We start from the raw sequence: 18493 nt of genomic DNA on the forward strand, positions 1-18493 counted from the left end.
CTCGTATTAGATAGGATTAACCAAATGCTTCATTCTTACTATAATACAGACCGTTTATCTGACGTTATTGATTAACAGCGAAAACAGATAATAGATTCGTATAAAATTTGAATAGCTTGTGGATATGTGTTTTTAAATCTTCTCTTTATCTTTATCCCAGCGGATTATCTAAATGGTGTGGTCTATGGAAATAGAATGCGAAGGGCAGCACCTGTGAATACAAAGGCAATTGTGTTTTATGTAGGCCTACGCATTCACGTTGATTAAGCGTCGGGTTTGTGCTCCAAGCGCGCCTAAACATTCACTTAGAAGAAAACGGAGAATAAACGCGGACAGTAACTACATATAACACATTAGTATTGGAGAATAAATCCTGTTGATTAAAGAAACAAATCCTTTTTTCTTTTCTAGATCATCTGTAATCCAAGACGGAGGCCACAGTAGTTCTAGATTTACTTTTGCAGTTTTTAAAAAATATTTTGCGGGTTGCTGTTTTTCGTTTTGCGAAAATATAAACATTGCATGTTCGCGCGTTCATTAAAATGTTATGAATCCAATGGGGTATCCCTACGGTCCTAACACAATCGACATTCACATAGTTCCTCTTAATGTAAAATCACAGTTCCTCTTAATGTAAAATCACCGCCAGACCACTAGCACGCCCACTAAGTAAAACGCATATAAAAAGAAAAAATATAGATGTTTTGAAAATAGCCACATAAACGTGTTGCTGCTAATTATGTCTAAACACTAGGCTACATAATAACGCATATCGGTGGACTATCACAGTTCTTTTTAAGTCATATCGCTCTCTTATTCATACAGGGACAATATGTGGCTTTGTAATTTGACAATATGCTCCCAAGTTCGCCTTTTAACTGAAATCAGGCACTGTGGGCTTGTGCATAGAGGAGTATCTTTTCACTGCAGTTCTGCAAATGGTCAGGGCCAAAGAAAAGGCTGGCAGCCTCTTTATTTTTTGTTAGCTGTGTAACAGTAATATCACTTGCGCTTGGGAGAGCCACTCACCGAGAATACCTGAGATGGGACAGTAGATATATCTTCACTCAGAGTCTTTACGCAGTTTGTAACACGTTATGGGATCAGTTTCGTAGATTTGTGTAATGTATGAACGTTTTGATAAATGGAAACTGGTAAACAGTCAAAAGGACATGTTGAGCATTCTGCCTGGGTTCTCAGTCAGGTGTCAAAGGGTTAACGCCCGAGGGCGCACGGCTGTTCTGAAGCGTTGGAAATGTGTCGGGGCTGACGAGGGCCAATCGTAAGCGGCCTCCTCCGACGCCTAGTCCAATAGGAGAGCGTTTCGGCTCCTCGTCACCCGCAGGTGAAGTGGGTCGGAGGCGCCGCGTGACTCGCACCCAGAACGCGAACTGGGGTCCGGAGCACGCAAGAGCGCGCAGATGAGCAGCGGCGCGTGTCAGGATAACCGAAAAGCTTTCCCGTTGCCTCTAGGCAGGGGCGAAATGAGAGTCCTACCGGTGACGGGAACCCCTAACGCAGAGCGAGTGAAATGCGGATGAGTCTCCAACCAGTGCGGATTGTGTAACTTTTCTATTTCAGCAAAAGAGACTTTTTCTAGCTTGCCATGGCGGTGCGGAGCAACTCTTTAATGCCGTTCTCCATTCAGGCCATTTTGAACAAAAAGGAGGAAGGGCGTCATTTAAAAGATCTGGACGTGTGCTTCTCGAAAACTGCGTGCTGGAAAATATTTGGCGAAATGGACGGCGCACCCGACGACTTCTCCTCCCCTTGTAGGAGCAAAGACAGGGTTTGCCTGGCGAGCGAAAACAAGAGCTGCGACTCGGACTCCGGGCTGAGCGACGATAACGAGAGCAAAGCAAAAGCAGGGTCCTGCTGTGAAAAGGACAGAGACATACCTGCATCCGATGCCCTGGATGAAAGCTTTCAGGACGAAACCGACCACGAGTCCACTGCTGTGGATAACTCAAAAGGACTGAGTGACTGTGAGCTATCCGCTAATGTGTCTGGTGAGTCTGCGCGTCGGTAATCCGTGTGTGCCCAAAGGGTCCAAAGAGATGCCTAGTAAGGCTTAACGATAGCCAAGTTTATTTGTCTCAAGAAGACTCATTTATCGACCGAAGACGCCGTTGCGCGCAGCGAATTGGCCGAGCCAAATGAAAGACCTCTTTAACTCTGCTGAATTTAGATGTGGTGACCTATTCATAGCCCCGACTGCTTCCAAAACATTCTGAAACTTCCCATCCTACACTGCCAGCGCAGATGAAGCATAGGCCCGTCTTGTTAGAAACATTTTGTTGGTGTTGGGAAATCTTCGAATGCAACGTGTTAAACCAAAATGACTTCATGAAAGCACTTGAAACTTAAACGCTTATACCTTTTTGCAGATTCCAATAACGCGGACGAGACGGGCTGCGAGAAGAGTTCGGATCAGCCCAAACAGCGGAAAAAGCGCTCGCGGGCCGCCTTTTCTCACGCGCAAGTGTTCGAGCTGGAGCGCCGCTTCAACCACCAGCGTTATCTGTCCGGGCCCGAGCGCGCGGATCTAGCGGCCTCTCTGAAGCTGACAGAGACGCAGGTCAAAATCTGGTTCCAGAACCGCAGGTACAAAACGAAAAGGCGCCAGATGGCGGCCGACCTGCTGGCCTCGGCGCCCGCGGCGAAGAAGGTGGCCGTGAAAGTGCTAGTGCGGGACGACCAGAGACAGTACACGCCGGGGGAACTGCTGCGGCCCCCGCTGCTCGCGCTCCAGCCGTCCTACTACTACCCGTACGCGTACTGCCTGCCCGCGTGGAGTCTTTCGGCCCGCGCGGGGAATGAGTGAGACCTCACACTTTCGTATTTATTCTCCATCGCGAACTAAGACAATCTGCACCATCCGAGGGACCAGGAAGGGAAGATATTTGCGAATAACTACCTTCAACTGTTTTAAGCTGAAATAACCCTGTGCCTCTCTAAAGACTTAAATGATATCACGTTGGTATTATGATACTTTTGGTATTATTTTTTTTTCTGAATGTATGGAATGTTATTCATTTCGGTTCACGGGGCATAGAGGCTTTTGAAACGTTTTTTTCCTTCCAGTTGGAGAGCTGCACTTCAAGTGAATACAGCCGTTACTGCGGGTGTAGGTTAACGGTAACGGTAAGACTCCGGCACTTTCCATACCTTTCAGATAGTATAATCTTTTTAAAAAAAGAAGAAAAACATTGATTTGAAGGTCTGTTGATCGTATTTTTAAGTGAGCCGTGGCATTAATATGAATCCTCGAAATGTTATCAATATGATTTCTTAATAGTGTAAATGTTTTGTTTATTGAAAACGAAAGCAAACATTAAAAAATATGAAGCATAGTTTGAAGCGTCTGTCCCTCGTGTTTTGTTCTCTGTTGAGACTGCTGGAGTTATAGAACTAGCAAGTGAAATATTATAACAGCGGACTTCTAATGTATAAACCTCTATAACTCGTGAACCTCTAATATATTAAATATAATAAACTTACACAGGAGGATGTATCGTCGTACAATTTAAAGTGAAAATCACAATCCATTATTAATTACTAAAATTAACACGAGAAGAAGGGCTCTTTTTTTTAAGTAGAAAAGCTCATTTCTTAACGCCGTTACGAATACATGTAAACGTGGCGTCATATATATATATATTTTTAATTCTGGAAAACGAAAATCTTTTTTACGTGTTTAGGAGCAACCGACAAGTTGTTGTAGTTTATTATTATTATTATTATTATTATTATTATTATTATTATTATTATTATTATTAGTAGTAGTAGTAGTAGTAGTAGTAGTAGTAGTAGTAGTAATAGTACAACTACTGTTATATATATATATATATATATATATATATATATATATATATATATATATATATATATATATATATATATTTTACACACATATATTATTATTATATTATTATAGAAAAAACAAAAACAACAACAATAATAATGGATATGCGCATGCTTGATATATAATAATAGTATAAATTGCATGTTAGGTAATTGTATGTTTAGTTGTGATATTTGCTATATATTGTGATATTAACTTGAACTTGGAGAAAGGCGTTGATAGACGCCTTTCATGACGTTGATAGATAGGCTACCACGGGCCTAACGCGTGATTTTATGGACCTCCGTGTCACCCAAATCTGCATTTGCGCAGTAAAACGTGTTAGCATGATTTAAAGTACCTTTGCCTGGTGGGGAGCTCTACACCTGACACGGTGATTTAATGCACGCGACTCAGCGGCCTTGCAAAGTGACAGCAACTCTGGAACCGTAGATCACCGCGAGGACAACTCCCGAGCTTTTACTGCCTAGATAGAGCACAACTATTTTAGCATTTCAAAACGCTGTCTATATTTGCCATATTTTCTTGCTTGTCCTTTTTTGCCAGTCGATAATATTTCAGGATTTATCCACCATTCATTCATTCATTCATTCATTCATTCATACACTCATTCGTTCATTCATTCGTACATTCATTCATATATTTTCAAATACAGCATTATGTTTGCATAATTGCATTATGCGGTTTTTTTTTGTTTTTTTTTGCATAATCATCACTCTCCTCTTTAATTCCAGACCGGTGTCACAAAAGAGGATGTGTCACAGAATGGGGGACGTACGTCAATCTGACGGCTTTAATTAACTTTATTTCTATCCTTTTATCGAAAACTATTCCTCTTTTAAATGCTTCGTCATCCTTCTTGCAAGCACCTCTTCTGGTATATGTTCTTTTGAGACTCGGCGTTTCTCAAAACTGTTGCGATCGTCCTAACTTCACGCTGCTCGGAGGCAAAGATAACCGATGATGCACAAACTTTAGTATTCTCTAATAGTGAATAATAACAAACGCCTCACAACAAAGGGTCGTTTCAGTCCTCTTATTTGCAACTAAGTGAAATCAGACGCCACTTGCAACAGAGTAGACCCAAGCACAAAGGCCCCAGGGGATCAGAGAGTGCGCGTGCGTTTCTTTCCAATCAAATATGCGCGGTGACATGCAAACACCCTTATCCGGAGGAGCGCGGGCGCTCTGTTGTGCTCCGCGTTGCCCGTGCGTGCACAGCAGCAGCAGTCCGGGGCTCTGTGGAGGCGGCACGAATAAGCGAATAAGTTTCCTCCGCAGCGAATAAGGGCCGGGTGTTGTGACGTTCTGAAATCTAAAACAGCATTTACGCGTGAATGTAAATCTCCTTCGTGCAACGTCAGATTCATTGAGCACCACGAGCTTTACAGCCGGTGCGTGACGTCCGTCCAGAAGGTCAGTTTACAACATTTTGTGTGCGTGATTGTTTACGTTCAGGTCTCCTTAAAGGGTACTTAATGATGGTGATGTACTCATTCTGAAACTTTAAAAAGGGGTTCTCGTTCCAGAGCCAGTGATATAAGGCACACAAAACACGGGGGAAATGCTGAACTTATTATCACTGTATTATAATATGTGCAACTGTTGTCATTGTGTCGTGTTTTCAATAACCCATACACTAAGAAAAAAAAACGACTTTGTGCAGTTTTCGTCTTTCATTTGCCTTCTCTTTAACGGCACAGCGACAGAACTTCATCCGTGACTTGCCGCCCATCGCTTGACACGCGAACTCGTTCACATATGTCCACTTTACACTGCGGCAGATATTGGACGCAGCTCTGCTGGCTTTATACAGCTCGTATTATAATGGATGCAGAAAAATACAGACTACAAACTACTGGAGCAACAAGAAGTTGGTGACTAGCGCTTGCTGTGGGCGTTGATGTGTGAGCCTCCGCGTCGCCTGTCAGGGCGCCCAGCACAACTGCTTGTGAGTAGAGAGCCAGAACGCAATTTACGGGTCTGCGTTTAAGCGCTGTATTCTAATTCCCTTCACTCATAGGCGTCTTTCTAGCGACAGTGCGTGGTTTATCTGTTCGGGCAAAGGTCCACACAATTTGAGGTTTCAAATGATTCTGTTTTGCGTAAGGAGGCCTTCCTCTCCGCTTGGAGATCCATCGTCAAGGGCGGTGCGCCGGAAGCACCGGAAGCGCCTCACCGAAGTGCCCAGCACTTTCCCTTTAAATTCTCCCCTGGAAATGCGCAGGACGGTTCAGCTTTCCGGGAAAATGCGCAGAAATTAGTGCGGAAAAAATAAAAATCCTGAGGTAGGCCCAAAGCCCTCCTCGAGCCTGCTCAGGAGTGAGCTCAGTTCAACACGATTAAACAAAAATGGGCTCTCGCTCAGTGTGCTCTGGAAATGGTTCGCAGATGGAGCTTCGCTTTGCCACTCAAGATGCTATTGGCATGGAGATCATACAAGCTGTAGTTGTCTGTCACACGGGAGCTACCCCCCAATACTCCCTCTCCTTCTTTCTCTCACATGCTCCATTCTTTTTTTTTTTCTTTTTTTTTTTTCTTTTTTTCAGTTTTATAGCCTAAACAACAAACACTTCTAATCCTGGTGTCACCGAGAATAAACACGGCTGCCAGTTTAAGAGACATCATTCACCGGGTTAAGAGATATCGCTCCCCGTGGCTTAATACGGTTGCGAGTTTGATTTGCGAGGACTCGAGTTAGGCAACGTTTAATATGGACGCCCGACTGTTTTCCTAGGCTCTTTAAACTTTGCCATGTCCCTGCAATTTCCCGCTTCATATTTTTACTATCCTAAGAATGCTTGTATATTTATGGTAAGATTTGAGACGTCAAAGACAATTTCTTTATACATGCTAATAGAGCGCGCCTGACATACATAATGGCACTTAATCAGAGGAATCATTTTCCCTCCCGAAGAGACATGAGCCAGTTGTTGTTCTAGATCGGGTTTCGCGTTTAATGAGAGAAAATTGGCATTTCAGACGTGCCGCGTTCTGACACGCAAATCCCCGAGCCTGCCCTCTCCACCTGCGAGCGATTCATTTATCGCCTAATTGAATTATACTTCTCATGGATAGCGCCCTTTTAAAGTCCAGACATGTGCTTTCGCTAAATGCGAGCGGTGGGGATTGCAGCTGCAGGTTTCCCAGCGCCGCGTCCTCACGTTTCATCCCACGCGTCAGGGAAGACTGACGCGCGTTCGGCGCTAATTGGCCGACGCGCTGCCCGACCGTGTTGCTCGGCGCGCGGCCTACCGGGACAAACACTTGCACGCGACTTGTTGGATAACTCCGCTAATGAGCACGTGGACAAAGTGGCCGTGAAGATGTCGGAGAAACCTTGATGTTCTGTAACGTGAAGCAGATGTTCCCATCTCCCAGCCGAAGCACGCAGCTGGGGACATGCTTGGAAATGCCTAACAGGTGTTCGTGCTCCGTCCGCCTGCACGTGTTAACCTCGAGCCTCTTAAGTCACCGAAGTCGCCCCGTGGTGCCGTTAAACATGTCAGAGTATCACGGATAATTATGAATGGCACAAACAAACGGAGAACCTGTCAGAGGGCAGGAAAGCGCTGGCGAGAGCCAACGAGTTAACGTCTTAACTCAGACTGACGCCGAAGTCATACAACTTAGGGTATATTTGTATATTTGTAAATAAATTGAATAAATAATCATAAACATTTTATTGAAGATAAGACATTCCGAAATATTTTTCTGTATTTTCGTCGCTAATTCGTTTATTAACCACTCCCCAATACTACTAATAATAACAGACAGAACAACAACAACAATAACGGCTATTATTATTAGCATTATTTAGTATTTTCATAATAATAATAATAATAATAATAATAATAACAATAATAATAACAATTATTATTCTAATTATTATTATTATTATTATTAGTTGTAGTAGTAGTAGTAGTAGTAGTTGTTGTTATTTTTGTTTTGTTGTTTATTATTGTCGTCCTCGCTGTGATTTACACGGAAGATTAGTGATTCGTCAGAGGTAAAATACCCACATGCGTTTTGATTTAACTTAATGAACGCCTCCGTGCCCATACCACAGAATATACTAATAATAGACGAGCCAGCTATTTTAAGCAGAAACAATCCAGCGTGCTGTACGAATATTCAATAACTCATCATGGGGTATTTTATAATAAAATGAACAAAACTAAGATTTGTAATAGAAGATTTCTTTTGTTAAAAATACTACTGTTTCATCATATGGCTTTTAAAAATTGAATTTGGTCTGTCATTGCAATAAATGGAAACGCGTATGTTTTGGAAAACAAAAACATAAAAACAAAAAACAGGCTGTTTGTAAATTTTGATAGCATCTCGATGAATCGCCAAAATCATTCTTTTACTCCTCGTCTGAGGACGAATTCCTGAGTTACACGCAGGCCTGCCCGATGCAGTGGAACATGAAGAACTGAGCCCGCGGCGGGTGGAAGAACTCTTTCATACACAGAAGATAACCTTTAAAAATGATAAATCAACCACAGCACTGTTTAGGCTCGCCATAAAGATACACGTCCGCAATTTCGACGGTTGTGACGGTTTTTATCGAGTCACAGATTTTTCAGCCATAATGTACTGTAGCCTGAGCAAAGTACGCTACTGTCTGGCTGTGATATAAAATTTCCTAATTAACAGTGACATGCAAGTAAGGTCACATTTTTTTTTTAAATCGCTTGTGCTTTCTTTATTGACATAGATGACATAACATCCACTCTCTGTTTGTTTCTCTTTGGTTTTTAAATTCTCTTTCGCTTTAATCGGCCCTCTGTCCAGTATCTGTGTTACAGACGCCAGCCGGTTCAAAGACGTACCAAAAGGCGTGCTTGAACACACACACACACACACACACACACACACACACACACACACGCACACACATTAAAGCCACTGTCTCTTTGCTTCAAGTTAATGTCCTGTAACTTTCTTTGTGTAGAGAAACTTACTTTCGCAAGCATGCGTTATGAGAACGGATCTGACTCCTAGTCGAGCAGTACGTGGTCTTACTCAGCGTTTGAATGCGTGTAAAACGTTTAAAACTTAATCTAGGGCCGACCGACTCGTCATTCTCTTAATGACTGCAACGCACGTCAGCGCTTTGGTGATGAGTCTTTAGCTGTGATTTTAGTCGACTATACAATCATTTCATCTTTGCTAAAGAGACAAAGTATTTTCTACAAGATACTTTCTACGCCTCATGCATTAAGTAGAACAAAGAGTGGGCCTTAGGATTGGCTCTTACTGTATTTCATTTCATGTCATTGTATTAGAAACTGTACTTAGAGGTGTATTTTGCGCCGTGCAGTTTAGTTGACTGGGCCCTACAAGGGAAACATATAAGGATAATGAATAAAATCACTAAACAAAGCAAGTAAAAATTGATAGCTTAACTGTGCATGTCTCTGTAAATAGTGTACGTAAAGCAGAGCTTGATTATTTTAGCACACCATATATCTTAATATAGTATTGCAATATACTAGTGAAGTTGTCAATAACATGAAGTATGTCATTGTATTAATAACTACGTATCACCCCGCCACACACACACACACACACACACACACACACACAAACACGCATCCAGGTGAGAATATCTGCGCTCTCCTCGACAATCAAATGTGTTCAGTGCTGCATTACACGGGTAGTGGCGGAGCAGGGATGGAGAGTTCCTTACTAGAAACAACTACTTAGCTGAAGTAAACGATCATTTTCATTTTAAATGTTTTGCGCGGAGACACACATCTTACAGTTTTGAGAAAATTAAAAAAAAAAGGATTTAACTCAAGTTAAATTTATTCATAAAATGAATAAACGCCCATCAACAGCTACATGTGCGTCTTTGTTTCTGCACAAGTTTCGTCTCCTATATTTATAGAGGTTAAAGTTTGGGTCTGTTAGACCCACAGACGATGGTTCCAGAACAACAAAGCCGGGATTATTGCAGGAGATGGGAAGGAGAAGTTAGAGACTCGCTGGACGCCTGAAATCTGTTCACACAACTGTAAAACACGAGTCAACCGTCCGAGACGCAGCACTCGTTTCTAAATGCCCTGCTTACAGTAACGTACTGTCTTCCTATTTGTATTATAAGCCATTTAAACAGTAAAATAATTGAGAACGAACGGATACATTTGTTGGCTTTAAAAACCCTAAATAGGCATTTTACAATTCAATAACCGTTGTTCTAAATTGTTGAGCATATTGTAGGTTTTTGCAAACAGATTCCAACAAATATATATTTAGGCAAAAATATTGGTTACCGAGAGTAAAACAATGTAGTAAAAACGGCAGTGTAGACGCACAACTGATGAAGTTTCTTTGTCTGAAACATCTGGAAAGCCTTGTTTACTTGTACTACACTGCAAGTTTTACTTCCCTTCTCTCTCGCGTATGTGTGTGTGTGTGTGTGTGTGTGTGTGTGTGTGTGTGTATGTATGTTACTTAATGTTTATTGTTATTTTTCTTGGCTGTTAGTTCTATTATTAGCCCTGCCAATCTTCCACCGACACCTCACCTCACAAGGGAGGAGATGAGAATGCATTACACAATCATGCGCTCAGTGCATTGCACAAACATGCGCCCAGTGCATTACGTTTAGACTGTTTACAGAGACATCCTGATGAGAAGGTGGCAATTTAAATGAATGATCGCAATAGCTGAACATCGCCAACAGGCTAAAGTAACGAACATTAATAGATGATGCAGGTACCCAGTTTGATAATGTAATATTCGTATGAATCTTTAAAACTTTTATTTTATATTCAATATACAAGAGTTTTTGGTTTCGGCTTACACTTACACATGACTGTGCAATTGATTTTCCTGTTGGAATTGAAACTGCGTTAGGGCGCTAGTTCTGCAGCTGAACTGGACATGTGTGTTCCCTCGTCCCCTCACCCCTCCGAGGGCTCAACGAACACAATTCACATCATACAGTATTGGAACGGCCCTTAAGATGGCGTCGAAATTGGACCCTTACTTTGGTTGTTGGAAATGGAGTAAATCACATTTTGATTGCATTAAACTGGACATTGTGCCAGCAATGGTGTAGACTCATCCTATATAGCCTGTTTGGCAATCAATAGCATGAGGTGCATTTTTGATTGTGGACGTTTGCTTTGGAGAGTACGTTTTTCTTTTCGCTCTTTTCCATGAAGATATATAGCTCACCTTTTGCTTATTATGCCTGCAAGCACCACGTGTAAAGCGATTCATCGCAGAATCTAAATCATATTCATGCGCCACAGCAAACCTTGGCTGCTTCTCTTCATGTTCTTAGGATCATAGCTAATACTGTCTGCCCTGAGGACACTCGCTGAAGAGTGAAGCAGAAGAAATTATTTAAGTAATTGATGTGAAAATTGACAGATGTCTAGGAATCGTGCAATAAATAAGGTACAACCCCCGTAATATTATGTATATATATATAAACTGAATTGAACTATTATATTAGTCTCCGTGACATGTATATAATCAGCTTTCACACTTTAAATGTCATATATTCTCCAAGTCTGAAAGGTGAACCGTCCAAGTCTCCGTTCAAGCGTCAGTCGCGAACCTCGGTTACCATGCGACGAGCGAGCGTCATTAGGAAGAGTCCATCTCTCTGTTGGAGTGAGAACAGCTGCATTCGCACATACCATGGTCTGTGTTTGACATGTTGTATTTTTTAAAAAATTGACATGTTAATCATTGGATAACTAGACAATACACTTTCTTAAAACACATGTACCGTACAACGGTTGTTAGTATTTGTCGTAAAATGGCAAAGCACTGAAATGGTACATGCCTGTAGAGCGAAGATGGCGGCCGGTTGCTTAGCGCTTTTCTTTTTCTGATGGTCGGATTACCTTATTATCATCCAGGCTATTTCAGCTTCACTCATTCTTATTGCGTACATTTGTGCTTCCTTTGCGTACGTCGACAACATGTCCGACTCGGAAGAAGACGGCCAAGAGCGGCAGCTGAAGGTGGTACTGATCGGAGACGGAGCCTCGGGAAAGGTGCGGGATTAAAACTGCGGTTAGGGGAATTAAAACTCGGTTTAGCGGTATAAAGATGTGGTTAGCGGGGAGCTAGCACCACGGCTCTGCGCTAAACGGCTGTGTTATTAACCGAGCTCTTAGCCGACATTACACACTAGTGTTGTCCTGCACATATCGCATGTCTAAAGAAGCAGGGGATTTGACTGGAACAGCCTACACGAGTGACTGGGTTTATTTACCGCGTCTCGTAGTTAACCTAGTTAGCCTAGCTATCCTAGCCGGTAAACGCCAGGTCCTCAGCAATGCGATGCGGGTTAGTTAGCTAACTATGATAGCTGTGTGAAGCGCTGAGGGCTTTGGGCTTTTTAGTTAAATTATAGGCTTTACATTATTCTCACGTTGCGTTGCATTCTATTCTTATTTACATTTTACACAATGTCCCAACTTTTTATTTTTTTGGGAAGTGTGTGTATATATACGAAGGCTGCTTGTCTTCCATGTAGTGCCGCAGGTTTCATTTCAACTTTGGTGGGGGTCACTGCTCACACCCTCCAACCTATCACATTATAAGTAGTGTGAACAGGATTTATTGGGGAGGACACCCCCCCCCCCCCCCCAAAAAAAAGAAAAAATACTCGTATGCTTCCGTGTTTTACGCAGTGATTACAGCTTCAGCAGAGGTCTAGCTCTGGTCATGTCAGCAACCACACATATGCCCATCAGTGCTGTGAAACTGAGTTCAAACCGTGTTAGAGCGACGCAGATGTGCGACACAAGCATCTTGATAGGACCAGTAATTCTCTGCTATGTGTAAAAGCAAGAGTCTCCCAGTCTAGTAGTTTCACCTGTGTACTGGAAAACTGGAAAATGTTTCTCTCACACTCTCTCTAGACACATGATTTAACCGGACATTCATCAGATTTCGGAATGTGTAGTAGCTGTGATCATTTATCAGACTCTTTCTAAAGGTGTAGTGTCCTTGATCTTTTGTGAGCGAGGTGGTCTGTGTTTAAATCCCACCCCAGGTCTGTCCTCAAGGCTGGCGTATGCTGGGGTAAACCTGCTAATGCTGCCTGGAGCTTAATCCAGTGGTGGGCTGGGGAAGAACTGATATCACTTGTGACTGACAGCATCTTAATGCAGAACATGACAGGCAATTAGAAGCACAGCTGTAAATCTGCGTACACACCACATAACTCAACATGCTACTGACACTCTCACAACTACACACACAGCACAAGTGTGGCCATCTGAGTGTGTGTGTTTGTCCATGTGTGTGTGGGGAGAAGAGGTCCGTGAGAAAAGGCAGAGCGTGCTGTATATATGCCAACCTCCATCGGACTGATGGAGGATAAGGACAGCAATGAATGGCTGAATGTGTGAGGAACAGAGAGAGAGAGAGAGAGAGAGAGAGAGAGAGAGAGAGAGAGAGAGAGAGAGAGAGAGAGAGAGAGAGAGAGAGAGAGAGAGAGAGAGAGAGAGAGAGAGAGAGAGAGAGAGAGAGAGAGAGAGAGGAGACTGCCCCAGTGTCTTGTCTTTCTTAATGTAAGGGTATCTCACTAATACACATCTACATACACAGCAGTATAGACCAGTACCACACACACATGTGCACAGGCAATGAAATTATAAAAACAAAGCAAGGAAATAAAAAGCAGAGATGTATAAATAAATCACACATCCAAAAACCCCAAAACACATGTACAACACCATACCTAGCCTGCTTCATTGTGTACTAATCACACTTACACATACCCAGCCTGCTTCATCGTGTACTAATCACACTTACACATACCCAGCCTGCTTCATCGTGTACTAATCACACTTACACATACCCAGCCTGCTTCATCGTGTACTAATCACACTTACACATACCCAGCCTGCTTCATCGTGTACTAATCACACTTACACATACCCAGCCTGCTTCATCGTGTACTAATCACACTTACACATACCCAGCCTGCTTCATCGTGTACTAATCACACTTACACATACCCAGCCTGCTTCACCTTCTACAAATCACACATACGAAACCATACCCAGCCTGCTTCATCGTGTACTAATCACACTTACACATACCCAGCCTGCTTCATCATGGACTAATCACACTTACACATCCCCAGCCTGCTTCACCTTCTACAAATCACACATACGAAACCATACCCAGCCTGCTTCATCGTGTACTAATCACACTTACACATACCTAGCCTGCTTCATCGTGTACTAATCACACTTACACATACCCAGCCTGCTTCACCTTCTACAAATCACACATACGAAACCATACCCAGCCTGCTTCATCGTGTACTAATCACACTTACACATACCCAGCCTGCTTCATCATGGACTAATCACACTTACACATACCCAGCCTGCTTCACCTTCTACAAATCACACATACGAAACCATACCCAGCCTGCTTCATCGTGTACTAATCACACTTACACATACCTAGCCTGCTTCATCGTGTACTAATCACACTTACACATACCCAGCCTGCTTCACCTTCTACAAATCACACATACAAAACCATACCCAGCCTGCTTCACCTTCTACAGATCACACATACGAAACCATACCCTGGCTGCTTCATCGTGTACTAATCACACTTACACATACCCAGCCTGCTTCATCGTGTACTAATCACACTTACACATACCCAGCCTGCTTCATGTTTCACTAATTTAATGCATGTTGCTCTTTGGCAGAGGGCCTTGAGCTCTTGTGAAGGGTTTCAGTGCGCTGAACCCTAGTCGACAGAAGATGTTCTCCCTCTCCTACAAAGCTGCTATGAATGAAAGATCACATATCAGAACTATTTTGTGAACACATATGCAAAGAAAAATATTGATGATAAAATCGTTCTTCTCTGACAACCACAACTGGCATGCAATTTGAAGTCAAGACTTCAGCAAACCCCACAGACCCTTCAGTAGACCCTTTAAAAACCACCCAGAAGCCAGGATCTCTGCAGGGACATGGTGGGACATGTTTCTGCCTTACTAGGGTTAGGGTTAGAGGGTTAGAGTTAGGCTTTGGCCTATGGTTAGGTTTAGGTTTAGGGTTACAGTTAGGGTTAAGGCTTGGTTTGTGGCTGGGTTAGGGTTAGGTTTGGGTTAGGGTTAGGCTTTCAATTAATGTTAAGGTTAGGGTTGGGGTTAGAGCCAGGGTTTGGGTTAGGGTTAAGGTTAGGATTAGAGTTATGGTTAGGGTTAGGGTAGGGTTAAGATCAGGTCTTAGGTTAGGGCTAGGGCTGGGGTTAGAGTTAGGGTTAGGGTTAGGGCTTGGTTTGTATCTGTTTTATTGGTTTGTGACTGTCTACTGCTGGCCTCTGTTTTTTTTTTTTGTTTTTTTTTTTTTTTTAACCAGGGCACCTGTGCACTTATTACACACACACATGCAAACACACCTAAAGACGCACATACAGTTGCACACTTATGTATACACAAGCATGCACATTCAAACATATATGCTTACATGCACACAAATAGATACATATGTAGACACGTATACACACACACACACACTCTTGAATGAATCAAACTCTCAGTCATGGGCCAACTCAAACTGCACTTGCAGCAGTATCACTGACTGGGTTGCTAGCTTTCTCTCGAACTCTCCCTGGAATTCTCAGGATTATGGGTTCAGGATTATGGACTTGCAGGATTATGGAAATGCAGGAATAAGTGAGCAGGGTTATGGGCCTGCACGGGTATGGATATGCTGGGTTACACGCAGTGTGTGTGTGTGTGTGTGTGTTTGTGTCCATGCAGTTTACCCATGGGAACTGATAATTTCACACATGCACAAGTGAAAATTACCCACATGTACACATGACAGTTACACATACACACCTGACAATTATACACATGTACACGTGATAGTTACAGACATGCACACATCAGTTACCCACATGCACACGTGACAGTTACACACATGCAAACGTGAGTTACACACATGCACACGTCAGTTACACACATGCACACGTGACAGTTAGAAACACGCACACGTGACAATTACACACATGCACATGTCAATTACACACGTGCACATATGACAGTTACACACATGCACACGTGACAGTTACACACATCTCCTGACATTGCCATGAAACAGCATAAATGAAAGACCATCCCAAAGTACACTATAAAACTCCACACACACGGCCCGCCACATTAGTCCGTGTTCTTGTGTGTGTGTGGGTGTGTGCTCCAGCCAGAGGTTTGGCACTATGACATGCTCAAACAGAGGACTTACAGTACAGTAATACTATCCTTCAGTCTGTATCATTTTAACCAGGAAACTGAACAAACAGCTGGTTCACAAAAAACACCACGGCAACAGAGTTGCCTGGTCACCTCATTGACAGAGACGTTTCATGTCCTTCACTTCGATCCAGCAAATCGAATCAGACATTTAAGCGGCCATTGCTGCTTCTGTTTTAGTCAGTCCATATAAACGTGAACCTTAAGACATAATCTTGTTTGCTTTGTGTGTTTTGGTTGGATTATTTTCAGCTCTAGCGGCTCTAGAACTGGAACACATAAGTTAACAGCAGTGCTAGTCCCAGACATAAGACAACGATAACAGCAGTGCTAGTCCCAGACATAAGACAACGATAACAGCAGTGCTAGTCCCAGACATAAGACAACGATAACAGCAGTGCTAGTCCCAGACATAAGACAACGATAACAGCAGTGCTAGTCCCAGACATAAGACAACGATAACAGCAGTGCTAGTCCCAGACATAAGACAACGATAACAGCAGTGCTAGTCCCAGACATAAGACAGCGATAACAGAAGTGCTAGTGCCAGACATAAGACAAATGACCCTGATTCTGAGGATTCCAATGTTAGCACAGATAACAGAAGATCATGCGGGACCACAGTGTAGGAATTTAAAATTCTTAAATATGGGCTGAGGCACAGCATGAGGTGGATATACTCTGTGTGTGTGTGTGTGCGTGTGCATGTGTATGTGTGCATGTGTCTGCGTGTGTGTGTGCCCGCGCGTGTGTGTGTGCGCATGCATGTGTGTGTATGTGTGTGTGTGTGTGTGTAAGTGCTCTGCTATAATTCTTTAATGCTTACAAAGAATTACACAGATCCAGAAAAGGCTGATGCATTAGAAAATCTGTTTCTCTTTTCTTTCTTTCTTTTTGTTTCTTGGGTGAATTACTTTGTTGATTCATGCGGGAGCAGGGTTTTGAGGGGATTCTCCCTCTCTCTCTCTTTCTCTCTCTCTCTCTGTTGATTCATGCGGGAGCAGGGTTTTGAGGGGATTCTCCCTCTCTCTCTCTTTCTCTCGCTCTCTCTTGATTCATGCGGGAGCAGGTTTTTGGGGGCATTCTACCTCTCTCTGTCTCTTTCTCTCTCCCTCTCTCTCTCTCTCTCTCTCTCTCTTGCTCTCTCCCCCTCTCTTGCTCTCTCTGTTGATTCATGCAAGAGCAGGTTTTTGAGGGCATTCTCTCTCCCAAAAACTGAAAATCCTTAGTTGGGATAATATGTGACTGCAAGAGAATCCAGGAGACGTGTGTGCCAGAATAAGGGTTCAGGAAGTAGACCATCACTGCACACCTGCTGTCTCCTGGGCCTTAAACATAACACGTGAACGTTAACCGGTAGACTAAACATAGCACGTGAACCTTAACCGGTAGACTAAACATAACACGTGAACGTTAAGCGGTAGCCTAAACATAACACGTGAACGTTAAGCGGTAGCCTAAACATAACACGTGAACGTTAAGCGGTAGCCTAAACATAACACGTGAACGTTAAGCGGTAGCCTAAACATAACACGTGAACGTTAAGCGGTAGCCTAAACATAACACGTGAACGTTAAGCGGTAGCCTAAACATAACACGTGAACGTTAACTAGTAGCTTAATGGTCGGTGCTGTTTGTCGCTGCTGTTTGATGGTGCTGTTTGCCGGTGCTGTTTGACGTGTCCATGTGCAAAGAGCCTGCATCATAAGAGTGGCTGACAATCAGCCATCGGCTCTACCACGCTTTGGATATGTTTAAGATCAAGCACATATTCAAACGTTTGAGCTCTAATCATTACATCTTGCATGTTCAAATAGCTTAGTGTGTAGATGGCTTGATTGCCTGATTTTTAAGTTGATGGAAATTTTCATGGAAAGGTTCATGAGTTTTAATCCTCCCACCTCTCTCTCTCTCTCTCTCTCTCTCTCTCTCTCTCTCTGTGCCACACAGACATCACTCGCCACCCAATTCGCGCAGGAAGCTTTCGGGAAACAGTACAAACAGACAATAGGGCTGGATTTCTTCCTGAAAAGGATCACCTTGCCAGGTGAGGTGCGCACACATACACACGCACACAAGTGCACACGCACACACGCACGCAGACGCACACACGCACGCAGACACACACACACGCGCACGCGTGCGCACACAAGTGCACACACACGCACGCACGCAGGCACACACGCGCACGTGCACACACGCGCACGTGCACACACGCGCACATGCACACACACGTGCACACACACACGCGCACAGTCAGAATCTGGATCTGCTGATGATTGCTGGACCTGCTGATGATTTCATCCTTAAAGGATCCGTGTTGCACACATGTGCCCTTTGAAGGGTGCTCTGCT

The 18493-nt window shown here is 43.2% G+C and overlaps 2 protein-coding genes across 2 annotated transcripts in view; both read left to right on the forward strand.

Annotated features, from left to right (window-relative positions):
- The first annotated feature begins 1397 nt into the window (after nucleotides 1-1397).
- Nucleotides 1398-3353, forward strand: nkx3-2 (NK3 homeobox 2). The gene is made up of 2 exons (XM_027023115.2): nucleotides 1398-2009; nucleotides 2388-3353. Exons 1-2 carry the CDS (start codon nucleotides 1607-1609, stop codon nucleotides 2822-2824), a joined length of 840 nt encoding a protein of 279 aa, XP_026878916.2. The 5' UTR covers nucleotides 1398-1606; the 3' UTR covers nucleotides 2825-3353.
- Nucleotides 3354-11679: 8326 nt separating this feature from the next.
- Nucleotides 11680-18493, forward strand: part of rab28 (RAB28, member RAS oncogene family) — a 40057-nt gene continuing 33243 nt past the window's right edge. The window contains exons 1-2 of the mRNA XM_027023121.2: nucleotides 11680-11892; nucleotides 18090-18186. Of these exons, the coding sequence (XP_026878922.1) occupies nucleotides 11818-11892; nucleotides 18090-18186 (172 nt within the window). The 5' untranslated portion in view covers nucleotides 11680-11817. The remainder of the gene's footprint in view (nucleotides 11893-18089; nucleotides 18187-18493) is intronic.

This window comes from Electrophorus electricus, chromosome 1 (genome assembly GCF_013358815.1).
Source record: "Electrophorus electricus isolate fEleEle1 chromosome 1, fEleEle1.pri, whole genome shotgun sequence".
Taxonomy (NCBI): Eukaryota; Metazoa; Chordata; class Actinopteri; order Gymnotiformes; family Gymnotidae; genus Electrophorus; species Electrophorus electricus.